This window comes from Molossus molossus, unplaced genomic scaffold (assembly GCF_014108415.1).
Source record: "Molossus molossus isolate mMolMol1 unplaced genomic scaffold, mMolMol1.p scaffold_m16_p_8, whole genome shotgun sequence".
Taxonomy (NCBI): Eukaryota; Metazoa; Chordata; class Mammalia; order Chiroptera; family Molossidae; genus Molossus; species Molossus molossus.
In genome coordinates this window covers 34,527,129-34,549,664 of record NW_023425402.1, presented here as the reverse complement: position 1 = coordinate 34,549,664, position 22,536 = coordinate 34,527,129, and the positions used below count along the sequence as shown (strand labels likewise).

Below are 22,536 nucleotides of genomic sequence, written 5' to 3'. Positions count from 1 at the left end.
AAGTTATAAATTAACTGAAAATGTGGTCTTATAATATGTAAAATCACATATCTATCTATCTATCTATCTATCTATATATATATGTATTTTTTTTAGTTTGGATAAAGCTCTTCATTCAGCGGGAGTTGATTCTGGTTTCATAATTTTTGGAGCTAATCTGAGTAATCCACTGAATATGCTTTTGCCTTTACTACAAACAGTAAGTAAAAAAACTCATTTTATACTCTAGTACACATTCTCACAAACTGTCAAATTATTATGTTGAAATACCTATCACTACTTGACAATATATACTTGTGCCCTCTGCTAATTTGGCTTTTTATTTATATGTGACTTTCACATTGATATGTTGCTTTATGCATTATTATATTGACATATTGCTGAACTCTTAAATTATACGTAATTTGACTTGATACAATATAAACCTTAAGGTAAGCTTTTCTAAGCAATTCTTGTTTATAATTTTTGATGAAGTTTTTTTTATTGTAAGATTAAATGTAATTTTTAGCTTAATTTGATATAGGATTTTTCTGAGGATAATGGTACTAAACAATTTGGTAATAGTTTGGTAATTGTTTTGGTGGGATTCTTTTTGTTTTGTATTTTATATTAGCCCAATCTAAATCAGGGTTGATATTTTAAACATTTGCCAAATAGAAATAATGAAGTTTTGGTTAATTTTGCATGACTTCTAGAACCCAGTTGGTATATTGAATTTGATTGTATCTTTTTTTTTCAGGTTTTTCCTCTTGATTATATTCTTATAACAATTATTATTATGTACTTTATTTTTACTTCAATGGCCGGGATTAGAAATATTGGTATATGGTTCTTTTGGATCAGAGTGAGTATATATTGCAGTATTATTACTTTCGTTATTTTGTACATAATCTTTACTATTGAAAATTATTTTAGATTTATAATATAGCAGTTGTAAATGTTTTGATATCAAAAGTGATGGGAAATTAGTTTTTTTACTTTAGCATTTTGTCTAGCGTAGTGGTTATTAAACAGGAGTGATTTCGTCTGGCCGGTTTGGCTCAGCGGTTAGAGTGTCGGCCTGTGGTCCAGAGAGACCCGGGTTCGGTTCCTGCTAAGGGCGCATGCCTCGGTTGCAGTTTGTCCCCGGTCCTGGGTGGCAGCCCCTCGATGTGTCCCTTTCACGTCAATGTTTCTCTCTGTCTCTCTCCCTCCCACTCTATCTGAACAAAAAATGTCCTCAGGTGAGGATAAAAAAAAACAGGAGTGATTTTCTCCCCCTTAGATATCTTTGGCAATGTTGGAGACATTTCCATTTGCTACTACTAGGGGGTGCTATTGGCACCTAGTGGGTAGAGACCAGGGTTTCTGATAAACATCCTGCAGTATACAGGGCAGCCTATAATGTTAATAGTGCCAAGGTTGAGAAAGTCTGACCTAGAATTTATATTGTTTTCCTTAGTGTTTGGCTGCATGGAAACACATTGAAGCACAAATAGATACACTGTAGCTCAAAAAATGGTCCTTCCTACATACAAGGAGTTAATGAACACTATATGATTAGAGAAAGGGTTGTTTTCTTCTTATGCTCATTTTGAGATAAATTAAGAATTTTAAAATGAAGCTGTATCAGATAGTGACTACTTCTAGCTATGAATAAAAGAAAAACCATTTAAACAGTGGTTTGAACAAATGAATGACTTCTTGCTATGGAAAAATAATTTAACATTGCTTTAGTAGCTCTAAAATGTCATCTAATATCTCTGGGGCTCCTGGCTTCTCCCTCATTATTGTAATTTGGCAGCTGCAGCTTCATTTATCCTGTTCATGTTATATAAGGAAAAGATAGGAAAGGGTGACACCTATATAAAGCAAGACTCCTAGAAATCTTCATTAGACTTCAACTTTCTTTTGATGTTTAATATTTTATCACTGCTGGCCATTAGTTAGATGCAGGGGAAGCTGGGAAAGGTAACATTTTAGGTGATCATATCATCATCCCATCCAGAATTGGAATTATTTTACTCTATATTATACTACAATCTAGAAATAAAATAGGTAGATGATACCTTACTTGCTAAAATAAAAGTGTGCTCTGCTATTGAAATGAAGCAAGCTACCCAGTTCCTTGTATCTGTTAGCATATGTTTTAGTTTTGCTGTAGTATAGGTACATATGAAAATATGTAATCATATTTTCGTATTATCATAAACTAGATTTTATGACAATATGAGGATATGTGTATTTCATAGAAATGAGTATAAACATGTGACATGTCTATTCTGCAGTAATATTACATAAAATCACAAATATATTACTAATATTTATGGTTTACACAAATGCTTCTAATCTTTAGATAGACTTAAATGTAGTTCACCATTCTTCTTAGCTCTATAAACTTCTAACAGATGCTATTGCATAATAAGTTTAGAACGTTTGTCTGGAAACAGATCATGTAAATATTGATGTATTCTCTAGGTCCTGAGTTTTTAATGAATCATTTATTGGTCCTTTGGATATAGATACTTTGCCATGATTTTAAAATAAGTCTAAATCTGAAAGCTTTGCAGGAGAAAATTGTCTTTACCATTCTTATAAGTATTTGGAATGATTGAGAATTTTTGGCATTTATTTTGAAAAAAATAAGAAATGGTTGATTTCATGAACTGTGTTCATTACCCCTAACACATGAGAAGGATTTAGTGCCTTACAAATAAAACATTGCTGAAATCTTGTTATTGTTTTTTTTCTTTCCAGCTATATAAAATCAGAAGAGGTAGAACCAGGCCCCAGGCACTCTTATTTCTCTGCATGATACTTCTGCTTATTGTCCTTCACACTAGCTATATGATTTATAGTCTTGCTCCTCAGTATGTTATGTATGGAAGCCAAAATTACTTAATAGAGGTAAGTTCAAAACTGAAAAATTTATAATTTTGATACTTTAAAGATACTGATATTAGAAGCAAATTTTAATTTATGAAGGCTGGCATAAGAGATTAGCTCATTAGATTAAATTTAATTTTGCTAAAACTGGTTTTTTAGCATATTTATATTTGTTTCATACAAGCTCTTTTTAAAAATAACACAAATTAAAAAAAATGATTGAATTTCATTACAGTCATTTTTTAAAAGGATCCCATGGTGTAAGCTACTGAGCTTTATCTCAGCACTTTAATAAAACCCAGAACATTTAAAATAAATTTATTAATATGGTTCTCCAAAAAGTTTTGGTAAGGAAAATATGCCTGCTCATCAGTACTATGAATCCCACAGAGATGCTTTATAAATATTTTATTTCTTTTAACATGATGGGTATTCTCTTAACCTGTAACACTGATTTTTTTTATCCTCACTCGAGGACATTTTTGCATTTATCTTCATATACAGCGGGAGGGAGAGAGGGAGGAAGAGACAGAGAAACATCAACGTGAGAGAGATACATCAGGTGGTTGCCACCCACAGGGCTCCATCCAGGGCCAGGGACAAACCGCAACTGAGGTACATGCCCTTGGCGGAAACCCAACCCGGGTCTCTCTGGTTCATGGGCTGGCCGATGCTCTAACCGCTGAGCCAAACTGGCCAGGGCACTGATTTCTTGATGTTGATCTTTCAAAGCCAGCTGTGATTTCTAGTTGTAATTGGGTAGCTAGTTTGGGTTCTTTGACAATTTAAAATATTTTAGCCATATCTGATTTAACTTTTGTTTAGTTTCCTTTTTGTTAAATACCTCTTGTTCTACTTTCTAACAATTAAAATCTAATCCATGTTTTGGGGTCTTGTTCAAGTCTTGCTTTGATAGTCTTCATTATTAATTTTGTCTGCCCATATCATTCCTTTTTTATCGTGTGCTTTATCCTCCATTCTTTTTTACTTTATCATGTAATTAGGAACAAAAAACATCTAACTAGTACATCAAATCCTCAGTCAGTACCATCCATAATATTGCTAAGCATTGACAAGTTAGTTCATTGAAAAATGTTAAGTAATAATGTGGGAGGAGCAATCACGATGGAGTTACACCAATGACCCGAGTTTGGGAAACGATACTAGAAGATCACCTGAGTCATATATCTCACTCCTTGTACCTTTTTATTCTCTTCTTGTCTCATCCCCTGCACCTAGTTCACTGGGTCATGCATTTTAAAAATTTTTCTGTAAATGAATAAAAATCATGCTTTTGCATGGACCAAAGATATTCTTTTCTTGTTCCACTGTGAAAAAATAAGTAGGTTCTTTCTCTTGGAAGAAGCTCTGTTGTTCAACACAGGACCTAAAGATTGTTGCAAAAAAAGTCCTCATGTTAAATTTATCTTAAATTTACCTTTTAGAATATTAGGTAGATGTAGTTTAATAGAAAAGAAAGTATAAAGTTAGTGTGATTACTTTAGAATAAAAATGTAGTTTTTAATGTAATTACATTTTAACCATATTTTTATCTTTCAGAGCAATGTAACTTATGATGACCATAAAGGCAATTCAACACTTTCTGTGCCAAAGAGATGTGATGCAGATGCCCCTGAAGGTAAAGCAACATTTACAACTGTTTTAGAATTTATAACTTTATAAGAAAAGAATTGCCTTGGATTTTGCTGTGTTAATCATTTGATGTGTTTGTTTTAATATGTGGTGACTAGCCCAGCCAGTGTGGCTCAGTGGTTGAGCATCGACCCATGCACCAAGAGGTCGCCAGTTTGATTCCCAGTCAGGGCACATGCCCAGGTTGTGGGCCCCATTCCCAGTAGTGGGTATGCAGGAGGCAGCCAATCGATATTGATGCTTCTATTTCTCCCTCTCCCTTCCTCTCTCTCTTTCTCTAACATCAATAAAGAAAAAATAATAATAATATGTGGTGACAAAGGAACTCTCTTCAATAGTTTCTTGATGATATAATGACTTTAATTAGAGAAAGGATCAGTATAAATTAGTTACTTGTGAAGTAATAAAGGTAGTACTATTTATTACATATAGTAGTATAAGAAGTCACTCTTAAATTACTTGTTTTTTCTTGAAAAACTCAAGAGTGTTTTGGTGGAATGTATAATTTTTAGGACCAAGATCAAAAGTTGTTCTATGACCTAGAATAACTTTTAATTCGTTCAAGTCTAGTCACTTTAGTTGGTGATAATAAAGTTAATGATAATAACAGTAACTTTTAAGAACACAGAATTGTGTTTCAGTCACTATGCTAAGTATTTAATGTATATTCTGAGAAAATCTCTGTGCTCTTAACCTCTGTATTTTTAGAGAATCACGTCCATCCCCTCTTTTCTGTATGTTAAGGTGATTTTTTTTCCCTTTGAATATTTTAATTTTTTGTCCTGATTAAGGATTCTAGGTTTATTCTTTCAAAATGTGCATTTTTTTTCTAATCTGCTTTCAAAATGCTTTTATTTCAGGACAAAGTAATATGTCAGATATTTCTTCATAAATCATCCATGGGTATTATTATGAAAAAGATATATTCTGAGTTTTTTTAGCAGGGTCAACTATAGAAGGTGATGGAATAACAGGAATCGGTAGAGAATATAGGGATAGCCTAGAAGAAGAAGTATACTCTACCTAGAGGAGATCACTGTGGAATGGTCAAAAAGAAAGGCTTCAGGCCCTGGCTAGTTTTGCTCAGTGGTTAGAGTGTCGGCCCGCAGACCCGAGAGTCCCGAGTTTGGTTCCCGCTAAGGGCACCTCGGTTGCAGTTTGTCTCTGGCCCCATTGTGGATGTGTATCTCTCACATTGATGTTTCTCTCTCTCTTCCTCCCTCTCTCCCTCCCGCTCAATCTGAAGATAAATGCAAAAATATCCTCGGGTGAGAATAAAAAAATAAAAAAGGCTTCAGAAAAGGGATACCAGAACTGCATTTCAAGGTTAAAGAATTTATCTCATATGTGCACCTAGAGAAGGCTGTTGTAGGCAGAGGGACAAAATACACAGATAAAGTGATCTTAAACTGTATGGGTATGTGTTCAAGAGAATTTAAAACATTATTGTTTTGTTTTTAAATTATGAGGGTAGAGCCTACCCAGTGTGGCTCACTGGTTGAGCATCGACCTATGCACCAAGAGGTCGCTAGTTCAATTCTAAGTCAGGGCACATGCCCAGGTTGTGGGCCCAATCCCCAGTGGGGGGCATGTAGGAGGTGGCCAGTCGATGTTCTCTCTCATCACTGTTTCTATCTCTGTCCCTCTCCCTCCCTCTCTCTCTAAAATCAATAAAATAGTTCTGCCGGTGTGGCTCAGTGGTTGAGCATCGACCCATACACCAAGAGGTTGCCAGTTCAATTCCTGGTCAGGACACATGCCCAGATTGTGGGTCCGATCCTCAGTGGGGGGCAAGCAGGAGGTGGCCAATTGATGTTCTCTTTCATCTATGTTTCTATCTCCTCCTCTCTCTTCCTCTCTTTCTAAAATCAATAAAGGGAAAAAATTAAAAAATCAATGAAATCAATAAAATAAAAATTATGGGGGTAGGGGGTTGGAGAGAGGGAGGAAATGAGATTGCATAGTTAGGTGTCAGATCACAAAAGGTGTTGGAAAATAAAGAGCCAGTAGTTTAAAAAACAAATTTTTTTATTATTGATTTTTTTTTGAGAGAGACAGAGAGAGGAAGGGAGTGAGAGATAGATAGTTGACGTGAGAGAGAAACACTGATTGGCTGCCTCCTGCACGCCCCCTAATGGGGATGGAGCCTGCAATGCAGGCATGTGCCCTAACCAGGAATCAAACTAGGACCTCTCGGTCCATGTGATGACGCTCAATCTACTGAGCCACATCAGCCAGGCTAGAGCCAGTAGTTTTAAATAATAAGGTAGATGTTATGATCTGATTTATTTTTAGTAACTTAATTATAAGTTATATAGATAATTGATTTGTGAAATTGAGACGAGAGCATAGAAATCAGTTGGAGATATTGCCAGGGAGAACCATAAAATCCAAAGGAGATGAAGCCTGAACTAAACAGTGGTCATGAGGGTGTGAAATGAAGAAAGAAATTTATGGGGTTAATGTAAAGAATTTCTCACTGGATCTAGAGCAGTGACAAAGGCAATAGAAGGTTCTAGAATGGGACCCTTTTGTTACTGAATAGTGTGGTGAATTTTGGTATCACCAAGCTGAGATAAAAATTCATATCAAGATTAGAGAAAAATGTAAGAAATGATTAGTTGACTTGAGATGTCTCAGGAACATTCAGGTGGAGATTTTATAGGCAGTTGAATGTGTGTAAGGAGGTCTGAGGTGGAGTGAGAAGAGCAAGGACCCTGGAACTCTGGGGAAATCTAAGGGGAAAGCAGATAAAGGAGATGGAAAGAAGTTTGAAAAATGTTAATAATAGAGATAAACAACTAATTGCATTGAATAAAAAGGAATAGAAAGCAGCAACTGTGTTTATATTGCTTTTCATAGAGATTGAGAGAGATTAGAATCAAACTATAAAGGCATTCAGGGTTGAGGATTTTTTTTTTAAGATTAGGAGATACTTAGGAATGGTGGGATAAAGCTAGAGGAGTGGGAATGGTTGAAGGAAAATATCAAAGGGCGTATAATGGGCTAATATCTATTTCTGGAGGAGATGATATTAAGAACATTAAGACAGAATGCTTTTTCTAGGTTACAAGGAAAGAAGCAATGATGCAGACCAAGGGCAGGTGAGGGTGGGTGGGAAGTTGGCATTTCTGTATGATTGTGTCAGTTTTCTGTGAAGTGTTAAGCTTAGGTCATCTGCTGAGAATTGAGTAGGCAAAAAATTGAAAAAATGTGGCAAAGATTTCTGATAGGCCATAAAAATGAATAGAAGAGGGATCTGACTGAAGATAAGTTAGTGATAGACAATATGTCAAGGGACAGAGATGAAATGATCAATTTGTATTTTTGTTGAACAATGCTATACAGCTGATATGAGTATTCTCCATCAGTGCTTAGGTTGTCTGGGAAAGGTGGTTGAAGGATTGAAGTAGGATGGAAAGCAAAGGACAAGCAGAGAGGTAGAGAATGAAGTAACCAACCATAGAGTCCGGGGTGCATAGGGGAATCGAGAAGAGGCCAAAACCGGGAGAAAAGAACAAAAGATGGGAAAACAAGTATAATAGCGATACCTCTTTTTGCCAGAAGAAGTAATAGTAAAATATTTCTTATATAAATAAATATACTTGGTTTTCCAGTTCTACTTTTTAATGACTTTACTTTCAGATTTTTTACTTTATTTATTTATTTTTTTATCCTCACCCGAGGATATTTTTCCATTTTTTGTACAGATAGAGTGGGAGGGAGAGAGAGAGAGAAACATCAATGTGAAGGGACACATCGAGTGGCTGCCACCCGCACGAACAACCAGGGCCAGGGACAAACTGCAACTGAAGTACGTGCCCTTAGCGGGAACCGAACCCAGGTCTCTCCAGACCGCAGGCTGACGCTCTAACCGCTGAGCCAAACTGGCCAGGGCACAGATTTTTTACTTTAAAAATGTGCAAACACACAATCACAAATGGGGTTGATAGTTGAAATGCTTTGGGTTGTCATTTTTAGCTAAGTGCGAATAGAATGAAAAAATACAGTTTAGGACTTCCGGTCAAGATGGCGGTGTAGGTAAACGTGGCATCGTGTCCTCCCACAACCACATCAAAGTTACAGCTAAACTACAGAACAACCATCTTTCAAAACTGCCTGAAATCAAGCTGAATGGAAGTCCTACAACTACGGAATTAAAGCAGCAGCCACATCCAGACTGGTAGGAGGGGCAGAGGCACGATGGGCTGGTCCCACACCCACGTGTGGCGGATAAAAATCAGGAGGACACCTCGGCTGGGAAGGTCCTTCCTGAGGACTGAGGGGTCCCCGTCCCACACCAGGTGCCCCGCTCAGGGTTCCAGTGCCAGGAAGAGAAGTACCCATAACTTCTGGCTGGAAAAACCAGCAGGAACTGAGGCTCAGGGAAGCTGAAGTGGCTGGAGCCCCAGGGAGCTCCTTAAAGGGCCCGTGCATGAACTTACTGGACTCTCTCCCTCTAAGCTTGGAGGGGAGGCAGCTCCAGCGGCACCAGAGACTGGGAAGAACTGAGCTGTTTGGCATTGGAGCAAGGGCTGGAGAGGGGGTTTTCTCCGGGACAAATATGCTGTCAAAGGCCTTTGTTCCTTTGGTGAGCCCTTCCCTGGGGCAGCAGACAGCCCCCATATCTGGGACTCCAGCAACCTGGCTCACACTGGTAGCCCCGCCCCGCCCCACCCAACTTCCAGGCCCACCCAAGCTGTTGCCAGTTGCTTAACCATAGGATTGGCCTGTCTTGGATCCTGCTTCAGGTTTTTCCTAAATTCTTTCAAACAAGCAGCATCTGGTCTCAGGTAGCCCCGTACCTCTTGTTAAGTAATACACTGAAACAAACACAGGGAGGCAGCCAAAATGAGGAGACAAAGAAACAGGTTTCAAATGAAAGAACAGAACAAAACCCCAAGAATACAACTAAGCAAAATGGAGATAAGCAACCTAACAGATGCTGAGTTCAAAATACTGCTTATAAGGATGCTCAATGAACTTAGTGAGAACGTCAGTGAACTTAGTGAGGGCCTCAAGAGCATAACAAAGGACCAGTCTGAAATAATGGATGCACAGTCAGAAATGAAGGAGGCATTCACTGAAATAAAGAATAATTTACACAGATTCAATAGTAGAGTCCGTAAATCCGAGAAGCAAACCATCGATTTGGAACATAAGGAAGCAAAAAACACCCAATCAGAACAGCAAAAAGAAAAAAAGAGTCCATAAAAATGAGGATAGTGTAAGGAGCCTCTGGGACAACTTCAAGCATGCCAACATTCACATCTTGGGGGTGCCAGAAGGAGAAGAGGGAGAACAAGAAATTGAAAATCTGTTTGAAACAATAATGGCAGAAAACTTTCCTAACTTGGTGAAGGAAACAGACATACAAGTCCAGGAAGCATAGAAAGTCCCAAATAAGATGAACCCCAAGAGGTCCACACCAAGACACATCATCATCAAAATGCAAAATGTTCAAGACAAAGAGAGAATCTTAAAAGCAGCAAGAGAAAGGCAGCTAGTTACCTACAAGGGAGTTCCCATAAGGCTGTCAGCTGATTTCTCAAAAGAAACATTGCAGGCCAGAAGGGAGTGGCAAGAAATAGTCAATGATGAAAAGCAAGAACCTACAGCCAAGATTACTCTATCCTGCAAAGCTGTCATTTAGAATTGACGGCCATATAAAGAGTTTCCCAGACAAGAAAAAGTAAAGGAGTTCATTACCACCAAACCGTTTATATGAAATGAGGAAGGGTCTTTTTGAAGAAAAAGATAAAATATATGAACAAACAAAATAACAATGAATACATATCTATCAACAATGGAATCTACAAAGAAAATGAACAGGTATAACAGAAACATTCCCACAGATACAGAGAACATTTTGTTGGTTGCCAGATGGGAGGGGGGTTGGGGGAATGGGTGAGGGGATTAAGAAGTACAAATTCATTGCTAGACTGACAAACCTCAAAGGGAAAGGGGTTGGGGGGGGGGGGAATAAACCAAAGAACTTATATGCATAACCAATGGACACAGACAATAGTGTGGGAAAAGATGGGAGTGGGGAAGAGGGGGTCAATGGGGGAAAAATGAACATCTGTAATACATTTTATATTCAACAATAAAGATTTAAAAAAAATTTTTTTAATTAAAAAAAAATTACAGTTCAGTTGATTTGTAGTTTTTGAAAATAAGAGGGCCGTGATCCTGAAGATCTAAAATAGATTCTGTTTCTTAAATTTTTGTAATACTATTGAAACCTTAATGAAAAATACAAAATAAAACAAAAACAAATCAAGATTTCAGAATTGTGTTGCACTTATATAAAGGGGGTTTTAAAAATGCCTTTATATTGCTGAACCGAAAGAATTTGTATATTATAAATCAATAAGCATTAGTCGAGTGATATACTTGACCATAACTTTTTTTATGAATTATATTTAATATTTTTCTTTTTCAGTCTAATCTAATTTACAGTGCTTTAAGTGACTCCCTTTGAACTATTTGATATTTTGCTTAAACATTTCAGTTGACTTACTCTTTGAAATGTTACTTGGCAGTACAAAAACATATCCTTTAGGTTTGTGGGTTTGATTTATAATTCCAACCCTTTTCTGTTCTCTAATCTCCAAATTTAATTTTACCAGTGCATATTTGGAAGAGAATGATAGAAATATAGCCTGAATTTGGAGTGGCAGGGTAGATTTTTTTTTTTTTAAGAGAATACTTTAAATGATGGAGGAAAATGAAGAAGCAAATTAAGGCATGAGATTTGATACATGGGGTGGAGATGGGTTGGAATGCGTGGTGATGGATTGGTGTGGGAATATTTATGTAAATGTAAACTAGGAAATCTCATCATTCAGAGAAAAAAATCAGCACTATTATTTGTGACATTTTGTTGGGAACATTTGATTAGAGTAGTCGATGCTATAATATAAGTATTTCAGGCAGTTGATGGCATTTTTGTTATGTGTCTATTGCAAATAACAGAATTTAGGAGAATTTTAGCTTTAAAAACAAAAATTATAATTTACAGTATTAAACTTACTTCTGAAAAATATTAATGACTTCTAAAACTACATACATTGATCTCTTATCAATTTTAATCACATTTTATCAACTTAAAATAATACTGTGTTTATACCTGGAGTGGTCTAGCGTTTATTAAACATGTAGAAAAGATTGAAACTCTAATTTTAAGTGTTTATAATGTTTATCATTCAAAAGAGTTACTCATCTAAAAATAGTTTAGGTTCTTTACAATAATATCTTTAAGAACAGAATGTTTTAGCAAATTTATAAAGAATGCCTATTTTACTATGTTTACAAAGTTATTTTAAAATAACATTATTTATTTTGATAGATAGTGCATAGTTTATATGTTAAATATGAGTCAACTGAGCAAATTAGAAATTATTTTAAATTTTATATGTCATTACAGCAAAAGGACCTTCACATTTCTAATGTTATCTTCTTTAATTGCTAGTTAATCTATTTTGCATTAATACACAATTTATGTGTTAATGTGAAGAAAATAGTTTTAAAAATAGTGTTATTAAAAGTGACATAACTAGACAAAATTATTTGAGTCAGAATAGGAAGATGAAAGATCATTGTTTCTTAATGGACAAGCACAATAGCCATTGTGAGTACTAGGGTAGATTTTTGGAAAGAGAAAAAATGTCAGAGGAAACACATATACTGTCTCTACTTCAAAAAACATACAGCTTAATGGATTTGGATATGAAAATAAATAATCGTAATAGAAAGAAAAGTAAATAGCAAGCTATACTGAAATTCTAAACAAAATACTGTAGGAAATAAAAAGGGAATAATGATTTATTTTATCCAGAACATTTTAGCTGAGACCAAAAGCATAAGTTATGTCTAAATAAACAAACTGAAAAAAACTGGAGGATATTCCAAACAGAAAAGAAATCTTCATTAACAAGGCATAAAGACATAAATATATTTGGCAAGTTATCATAACAATAAATTGTTACGGGCAAGAGTATTGAATATTTGGGGAATACAGTGAACGACAAAGCAAGATAACACATTTCTGAATGATCCATGAACCCAGTCTTCTGTTGTTCAATTTAATTATTTTACCTTTTCTTAAAGTAAACTTGTGTTGTCTTTTTAAATATTTTATTTTTTAATTATAGTTGACATACAATTTATATTAGTTTCAGGTGTACAACATAGTGACTAGACATTCAAATATAACTTATGAAATTATCACCCCCATAAGAAACTTGTGTTGTCTTATTTGGACATTTAAGCACTGTAACTGAAAATGAAATGATCTGTATATATCAAACTTAATTTTGGGGAGTTATTCTGATCAATTGTATTTGTTAATATAAATATGTATAGATAGCCTTAACAATAATCAACTGACCTATAGCTTTAGATTTTTAGCTTTAGGATATAATTTTATGAGGCAGATGTTTAAGATGACACAAATTAGCAGATGCTGCTTAAATAAAAACTGATGTGTGAAAGTACACAAATTACAATAAAGTACATGAATTACAAAAACCCAAGTAGACTAAAACTTTTAAATCTAAAGCAGTGTTATGAATACATGGGACAGACTGGCCGGTGCTCAAGGGGAGGGGGTGGGTAACTGGACAAAGGAGGTGAAAGAAATAGCTAAAGAACATACATGCATACTCTGTGGACACAGTCAGTAATTTGGTAAAGGCCAAGGAAGGGGAAGGCAGGGGAGGTGGATGTGGGTAAAGTGTGGGGAAGGACGACTCCTGCAATAATGTCAACATTAAAAAATTTTTAAGTAAAAAATAAAGCAGGGCCTGGCCAGCATGGCTCAATGGTTGAGTGTCGACCCATGCACTAAGAAGTTGCCGGTTTGATTCTCGGTCAGGGCACATGCCCAGGTTTTGGGCCAAATTCCCATTAGGGGGCATGCAGAAGGCAGCTAGTCAATGTTGTCTTTCATAGAGGGTTCTATCTCTCTCCCCCTCTCCCTTCTTCTCTCTCTAATATCAATAAAGAAAATTTTTTAAAAATAAAGCAGCAGGGTTATAATCATATGTAGGAAGTACAAAGGGGAAAAATGAGAATTATTTTAAATAGCGAAATATAATGTTAGGGAAAATTAATAAAGTAAAATGTGCATTGATACCTTACTTTAGAAAGTAGTTGAACACTAGATTCTGGAGTAAACAAGCCCATGAATGATTCAAAATACATTCTCTGTAAATAAAACTTATTTGCCAAGCTGTTTGGCTTTTGCCAACAAATAAACAGTTTGACGTGTTTTCACAGGACCTCTAGAACCTATCTTTCTGAAACCATTTGTCTGAGATATAATGTCAGAGACAGAGATTCTTTCCCCCCTCATTTTCTGTATAAAAATTATAAAAATGGAAATAAAGGCCATAAAGAGACACATAATTTATGAACAGTTTTAAAATATAAACTAGAAAGTGAAAAACAGAAAACGAAAACTATAGAGAAGCCATCTAAATAGTTAATCCTTTTTTCAGATGAAGAAACTCAGGTTTCAACAGATGAGTTAAAAGTGGCACAGATAGCCCGACACTTAGGACTTTAGTGCAAGTGTCTGGATTCTAAGTGTCTCTTTTTTTACATTTTACATTTTGTTTTATTTATTTTTTGTTTATTAATTTGTTTTTGTTACAGATGTTTCTTATTTTCCCCCCATTGACACCCTCCTCCCCTTTCCCCCTGCCCCATCCCCAACTTTGTCGTCTATGTTCATTGCTCATGAATACATGCATGTCAGTTCTGTGGTTTATCTCTACCCCCCCAAACCCCCTCCTCTGAGACCTGTACCCCACCTCTATGTCTCTGGGTTCTACACTTAACATTTTAGTGTTTTATGTTTTGTTTGCATCCTCTTCCCTTTAAATTTTAAGGCCAGAGTGGGGCTGGGTGGAGTGGAACAAAGGGAGAGGGGAATGAGGGGCGTCGTTAATAATGTCAATAATAAAAAATTTTTCAAAATGGTATTACTACTTTTTTAATATAATGGAGATAATCATTTGGAGCCATGAGGGAATGAAAGTCACTGATAGCATAAAGGTAAACTAGAGGTCGAAGAGCTAAACTTAGGTTATTGAAGAAACATAATAGTCTAGAAAATGTAATTTAAACCAGAAACTATTTAAACTATAGCATGATAGTATCCAAAAGAGTGTTGTGTCCAGAGGTCAAGAGTGTCAGGGCTTCAGAGGGAGATTTAGCAACTAGCAAATTTTAAACCTTTAAGAATGAAGTTCAGTAGGAAAGTATGGGCTGTAGTAGTAGAGAATTAAGTGAAAAGGTTTAACAATGAGGAAAATGCCTTACCTTAATATGGTTTTTGTCTGGGATTTTTTCCATGCTTTCTAAATAGCCTTTAAAAATTCCACAAATTAAATGGTACATAAACTAAAAGCATATAGATATTACTGAAATTACATATAAATCTATATTTAGTATGAGATCATACTAAAATGCATTCAGGAGCTTGCTATTTGGCCAAGTCCTCTTGAGTCTTTTTGCAAAGAGAATTTTTTTTTGTATTTGGTATGTGCCTCTAGCTGGAACCAAACCCGGGACTCTCTGGTCCGCAGGCCAACGCTCCAACCGCTGAGCCAAACCGGCCTGGGCTGTTTTTTGTTTTTTGTTTTTTTAATTCTACATATCTATTTCCTTAATTCATGCATTGAGGGAGAACATAGAGTTCAGTTTTGGATATTTTTGGTTGAGACATACATTAAATATCCAGGCGGAGGTCTTAAGTTGGCAGTTGGGTTGGATCAGGAGTTCCAGAGAAATTTATGCCAGATTGGTGAGGTATAGACAGAAGTAAAGCTATGAGACTGGTTGAGAGATCACCAAGTGGACAAATTTAAATGAAGAAGAGGTACAAGGATGAGCTCTGTTACTATCCAATGAATTAAAAAGAAGAGCAACAAGCAAAGGCAAACTAAGAAGGAACATCCAGTGAGACAGGAGGAGAAATGTTAGTGTAATTTCCTATAAGCCAAGAGACAAAGGACCAACTAATTCAAGAGCTGGGGTTTGCCAAGTTAAAAATGGAAAGATTTTATTCAAAGAGATTATTACAATAGAAAAAGGGGGGACTATTGCAATAGGGAGAACTGGCCATAAGATCTTTGTGTTTCAGAGATCAGACAGAAAAGGACTTTTTTTTTCCTGTATGGAGGATTACACAAGGCTGGAAAGAACCAGGTGTTAGGGAGTGAGATAATCAGGGAATGTTTTTTCCTGAGGTCAGCCAAGAGGAGTTGTTCAGGAAAGGCTGTATGCTGGCTCAGGCTGTGAGGAGGTCAGATTTCACGGGCCTGGGGAACAACAGAAATTTAACAAAAGCTTATTCATGTCAAATCATCAAACCAATTGTTCTAACTGATTAGTGTGGACAGATAGTTCAGCTAATGTTTCATGAAGCAAAGAATGAGAATTTAGAGGGCCTGTATCTGGCCTTGTTACAGGCAGACAACAGGACATCCATGAGTCTTGTCTATGTCATGTTGGAAGTGTGGTTCTTTGCAGGAAGCACACAGAGGGTATGGGCGTTTATTTAACTATCATGTTGTCCAGGATCACTGAGCTCTGGTCAAAGTCAACATTGTCAGAATAAATCAAGACCAGGACTAAGAATCCACTCTTGGTGTGGTTAATCGGGTGACAAGAACAGTTTTGTTGGAGCATTGATGGCAGAAACCTAATTGGAGCAGATTCAAGAGGGAATGGGAACTTGAATAACTAAAAATTTAAGTGATGGTTATGGCAACCCCCCCCCCCCCCCAAATAAAAGCTGAATAAAATATCAGATTTCTTAAAAGTATCAAAATGCTAATAGGTTATTAAGACAAAATTTAAGTCATTTGTTCTTAGTCCACATCATCTGGGAAGTTGTTAGAAATGTAAATTATTAGGTCCCATCCTAAGCCTACTAATTAGAAACTCTAGGGATGGAACCCAGCTACCTGTATTTTAATAAGCCCTTCGGGTCATTCTGATGCTTCACTGGCCTGAGTGAAAGGAGCTTCAGAGCACAGAGGTAGAGCGCTAGAGCTGCTTTGTTCTGAGGCAGCGCTGGAGCCTTTCTCTGCCGAGGGCCCTTTGGTATTTATAACATCATTAGCGGGTCATACAAAATGATCAACTTAAAAGTTAGCCTGCTGTATTTGGTCAGGCTAATTTGTTGAGGCATGTGCTGTTAGCTGGATGTTCCCCACCCCTATGAGGGCATTTACCAAATTCGGTTATTTAAGATCCAGTTTTTCACAGCCTTTTGGGGAAAAAGGAACAGAAAATAAAGTCTAGACCCGTACTGTCCATATATAACAACGTGTCATATGTGTTATTTAAAAAATTTTTAGTAGTCATGTTAAAAGAAACATTATTTTAATTTTATTAAATAGCATTATATTTAACTCAGTATATTCAAAATATTGTTTCAACAAAATTTTACTGAGATACATTATATACTTTTAAATACTTTTTTATATATTTTTAACTTAAGTATATATATTTTAAATATAATTATATAAAAGTTTATATTTTACACTTAGGTATCATTTTAATTCAAACACTAAATTTTTATCTGAATGAAACTATTTATTGGTTAAAGTGAAATATAGTCTACCAAAGCAGTAAAGTTTTGTTTAATGAAAATATTTTACACTGCTTCAGTCTTTAAATAAAATTAGAAATTTAGTTCTTTCAGTCTCAGTAGACACGTCAAGTACTTAAGAGCCATATGTTACTACTGGCTATCATATTATATAGCACAGGTTTAAAGCCCACCTGAGTGGTGGCATGTCATAGTAGATGTACCTTTTTACTACACTGAGTTCCCCCTGCTCCAAGGATTATACTATCATGTGAGGGTATAGAAGTAAAGTTATATTACTTCCAGAAAACTGACAGGAAAGTTGTCCTTAGTGTCAAGAATAGAAAAGGAAGAATCACATCTCCAAGAAATTGTAACTATAGACTAGCTCTTTTTAGATTATTCTTCCAAATATACATCACCAGAGTGAGTTTGTTTCACTGGAATCTCAGACTGGCAGTGCTGTAGGCACATGGCACAGGTAAATATAAATCTTCACTAGAGCAGTGACTACCTTAATTGTAGGCTTCAAGGAATTTCTACAGAGGAGCACAAAGATATTAGACTCAACTATTCAATCACACAAGGAAACAAAGAACCATGGAAGAGAACTAGTAAATACAACAGACAGCAGAAAGAGACTTGCAAAGATCTGATATGGGAATTATCAACATAGATTATAGAAGAGCTACGATAAAAGGAATATGACCAGATCAAAACATTGGCAGGGAACACCACCACTATTAAAGAATGAACGAATGAAATTCTAGCAGATTTGTATATGTACCAAACACAATATTTAGAAATGAAAATACAGTAATTAAAATTAAACTCAATTTAGGGAACTGCAGATTAAAACTACATACAGTGAGTTCTCTCCACAGATTGTTGTTAGTTGTAAGGAAAAAAGTAGTAGCTATTATATATATAATCTTTACCAGGTGAACAAAATTAACATCATTGAGGGACAGTGCATCATGTGCCTCAGGATATGACATCCTGAGAAGAATGGAGAGCATAAATCATGAAGAAATATCAGACAAACCCAAATTGACAATTGACAAGCATAAAGTATAAAGTAACTGGCCTGTATGCTAAAAAATTCAGTGTCATTAAAGACAGAGACTAAGGAACTATTACAGATTAAAGCTATTAAAGAGACATGCTATCCAAATGGAATATTTGATCCTGGATTGAACCCTGTACTAGAGGCTAAAAGTACTATAAAGAATATACTGGGATAAATGTTGGAATATGGACTATAGAGTAAATTTTTTTTCCTCATTCGAGGACCTTTTTGCATTTATCTTCAGATAGAGTGGAAGGAGAGAGGGAGGAAGAGAGAGAGAGAAACATTGATGTGAGAGAGACACATTGAGTGGCTGCCACCCATACAACCCCAACGGAGTCTGGGGAAAAACTGCAAACAAGGCATGTGCCCTTAGCAGGAATCGAACCCAGGTCTCTCCGGTCTATGGGCCAACGCTCTAACCGCTGAGCCAAACTGGACAGGGCTGTAGAGTAAATTTTTAAAAATATATTATCTGTGTTAAATTTTTTTAAATTTAATCATTGTATCCAGTTATGTAGGAGAAATGTTAAGAGGTTAAGTCACGTAAATATGGTTCAGCAAACATAAATGTGCACACACTGAGAGAATGTTAAAAGGGGGAAAAGCTATTATATACTACCAATGGCTATTCTTTGTCAAATGGCTATTTTAAAAACTGACGGTACCAAGTATTGGCCAAGATGTGCACCTACTAAAGATATCTATTTCTAATTACTATTTTAGGGATATTATACATTGCATTATTTGTATAATTATACATTATTTATATACTTAAAAAATTTACACTTACATATGTTATTTTTCTTAAATTCTATACATTTAAGTTTATATCCTCAGTGGTTTAACATGATATATTTTACCTACAAAATGACAACATATTTTGAACATAAAAGTTAGTGAATACAATGATATTTGGTAATTCTCTGAGCAATTTAGATTAAAGGGTATAAATTTTTATGAAAGTGATTTAATCTTTCATGTTTTTTAATTTTGAATCTGCTACAAAATAATTCTTCTCATTTTTCTGTCACTTTTTATATAAGTGTCTAGCATCAAATAAATCTTGATTTAATTATAGACATATTCAATTATGTAAAATGAGTCGTTCTTTGACTAGGTTTACAGAATCTATTTCTTTTGAGGCTCTATGTAGAACAGTTTAAATCCACAAAGAACATTAGAAACTCTTCAGAAATTAAACCTCTAAAGGCACATAGGACTTTATTTTTTATTTATTTATTTTTTTAATTTTTTGTTACAGATATTTCTCCTTTTTTACCCCATTGGCACCCCCCTCCCCACCCCACCCCCGCCCCATCCCTGGCTTAGTTGTCCATGTCCATTGGTCATGCATACATGCATATAAGTTCTGTGGTTTATATCCCCCCCCCCCAACCCCTCTTCTGAGGGATGTCAGTCTGTGCCCTACTTCCATGTTTCTGGGTCTACCGTATTCCTCAGACTGTTATGTTCATTATATTCCGTATATAAGTGAGACCATGTGGTATTTGTCTTTTTCTACTTGGCTTATTTCACTTAGGATAATACTTTCCAGGTACCTCTAAGGCACATAGGACTTAAAACTTACTGAAGAATTTTTAAAATATTTTGAAATAATCCACCAAATTAAATGCAAAAATGGTGTTCTATATCTGGTGATATAATCCAACTTTCTTAAACAATTGAAGATTTTTCCATAAAATTTTCACTGATTTTTAAAAAATAATAGACCAGTTTTTACATTTTATGTGAAACTTTACCTTTGAAAGCTGTGAGCTATAACAGGTGGATTTTCTGATCACAGTAGTTTCTTAGGATAGTGTCAGCAGCCTAGATTTCTTCTTTATGGTTGTTTTCCAAATTTACTCTATTAACTCCAGTATATTGTCCATTCGAGGGTAGCATATTTTAACAATTTATAATAGACTATCTAAAGTCTTAAACCATTCCCAAATACAGATCAATAAATTTTAAAAGTGTTTTAATCTCATAAATGTAGTGAGGAACTACACCCACATAGTATTGCTAATATTGAGCACTTCTGGACATAGACACATTTCCCTGTCCATAGGTTAAATAATACTGAGAACAAACAAAGATCGTTTATCTACTTGCTTCAGGAAATAACTTACTCCTGACTGTGAAGCAACTAAAATAGCTTACTTATCAAGGTTACTTGCTCAATAAGACTTGTTTCAAGATATCTCATTTCATTGTGTTCATCAACCCAAAATTTGTATCATAAATTTAGCACAATTCTAATCAGTTTCCCACCTTGCAAGACCTCAATTTAAGTGATCCAGCCCACTGCAACCTCATAAACCTTATAAATATTCCCTGTCTTTCCCTTTCTTGTATTTCCTCACTGTAGTTAGTCTAATAAGGTTACATTTGCTAGATCAGTGAGGATTTCTAGTGGTGTTTTGCAGAATAAGCCTAATCGTCTTGTTGAATAAGGGGGATTCAATAATTTAATCAAGAAATCAGAATCTATATTTGTCTTATTTTCTAAGTCCTGCTAGTTTATTTGTATGGAAATGTATGCCCTATCAACCCTTCAAAACTAAGACTGAACTTTCCTTTCCCCTTCCACTTATCCTCATGTCATGGGGTGGGAGGAGTTGTACTATTCCTTTTATGTGCCCTACACTATTTATTCAGATGGAAATCTTGAAATCATATTCACATTTTCTTACTCTTCTAATAGCTGACCAGTTTCCACCATGGCTAGATTAGAAATAATACAAAAAGAAACAACTGGATGTTCATACATCAGTGAAGATACTTGAAATAACATCACATATAGTATCTGTAAGAATATAGCTCTATATGTTTTAACATATGTTTTACATACACATGTTGTAATGTGTCAATGAGATAATCAGAGATGCACAGCCAAATTGTAAATGAAAGGAACACTTTATTCACCAGCGGGCTCTGGGGGCATAGTCTTCCCAAATCAACAGCAGCGAGTATTTTTGCAGCTTGCTTTTTTTTTTATATCCTCACCCGAGGACATTTTTTCATTTTTTTGTTCAGATAGAGTGGGAGGGGGAGAGAGAAAGAGAAACATCGACGTGAAAGGTACACATCAAGTGGCTGCCACCCGCACAACCCAACCAGGGTCGGGGACAAACTGCAACCGAAGTACATGCCTTTAGCGGGAACCGAACCCGGGTCTCTCTGGACCTCAGGCCAAAATTCTAACCTCTGAGCCAAACCAGCCAGGGCTGTAGCCTGCTTTTAAAGGCAAAAACTACATTCTCTTGGCGCCACTTTTGGCACCGTTAAGGGGGGGAACTGATACAAAAGGGGCGAGAGGAGCAGTTACAGACGTCAGGGAAATCATTAATCTCTTTCTCTTCATGGTTCCTTTGAGTTTCCCAAGGCCATCATTAACCCCCTTATCTTTATGGTTTTCTCTGGGTTTTCCAAGGCCCTCATGTTTACAAAAAACCACCAGGGTATGTACTTGCCGCAACTGAGGGTCAGAATGGAGTTACTGAAATTAAGTAGCTTAGCTCACACACACACACACACACACACACACACACACACACACGAAGAGTGTGTTTATTATCTCTTCGTGCTTTTGTGCATAATCAATCCAAAAGTCTAGCTATATCTCAGATAAATGAAATTTGGAGTAAAGATAAGCAAATACTTTATTATTCTTTTTTGCTAGTGGCCTTTATTTTATAATTAAAGAAAAAACACTGTTAAATCTTTTTAAGGATGAAAACAGAGATACAAGATAGTGCTATGCATCCGTCAAGTAGATACTGATTTTAGAGAGGACGTTTTTCCTTTCAGTTTATTAAAAACTAGGAGTGAGAGGTAGATACTGAGACTTTGAAAAAATTTAATTCTTATATTCTTTTTTTTTTTTTTTAATTTTTTATTTATTTTTTGTTACAGATATTTCTCCTTTTTTACCCCACTGGCACCCCCCTCTCCACCCCATCCCCACCCCGTCCCCCTCTTAGTTGTCCATGTCCATTGGTCATGCATGCATGCATGTAAGTTCTGCAGTTTATCTCTTCCCACCCCACCCCCACCCCCTCTTCTAAGGGATGTCAGTCTGTACCCTACTTCCATGTTTCTGGGTCTACCGTATTCCTCAGACTGTTATGTTCATTATATTCCGTATATAAGTGAGATCATGTGGTATTTGTATATTTCTGCTTGGCTTATTTCACTTAGGATAATACTTTCCAGGTCCCTCCATGTCGTCTCAAAGGATAAGAGATCTTTCTTTCTTACCGCTGCATAGTAGTACTCCATTGTGTATATGTACCACTGCTTTTTTATCCATTCGTCTACTGATGGACACTTGGGC

General features: G+C 35.9%; 1 protein-coding gene across 2 annotated transcripts in view; it reads left to right on the top strand.

Moving 5' to 3' along the window:
• LMBRD1 (LMBR1 domain containing 1) overlaps nt 1-22,536 on the top strand; it is a 94,312-nt gene that overhangs the window by 60,405 nt on the left and 11,371 nt on the right. For both annotated transcript variants that reach the window (XM_036248190.1, XM_036248191.1), the window contains 4 exons: nt 97-199; nt 740-844; nt 2,737-2,886; nt 4,426-4,504. In XM_036248190.1, the coding sequence (XP_036104083.1) occupies nt 97-199; nt 740-844; nt 2,737-2,886; nt 4,426-4,504 (437 nt within the window). The remainder of the gene's footprint in view (nt 1-96; nt 200-739; nt 845-2,736; nt 2,887-4,425; nt 4,505-22,536) is intronic.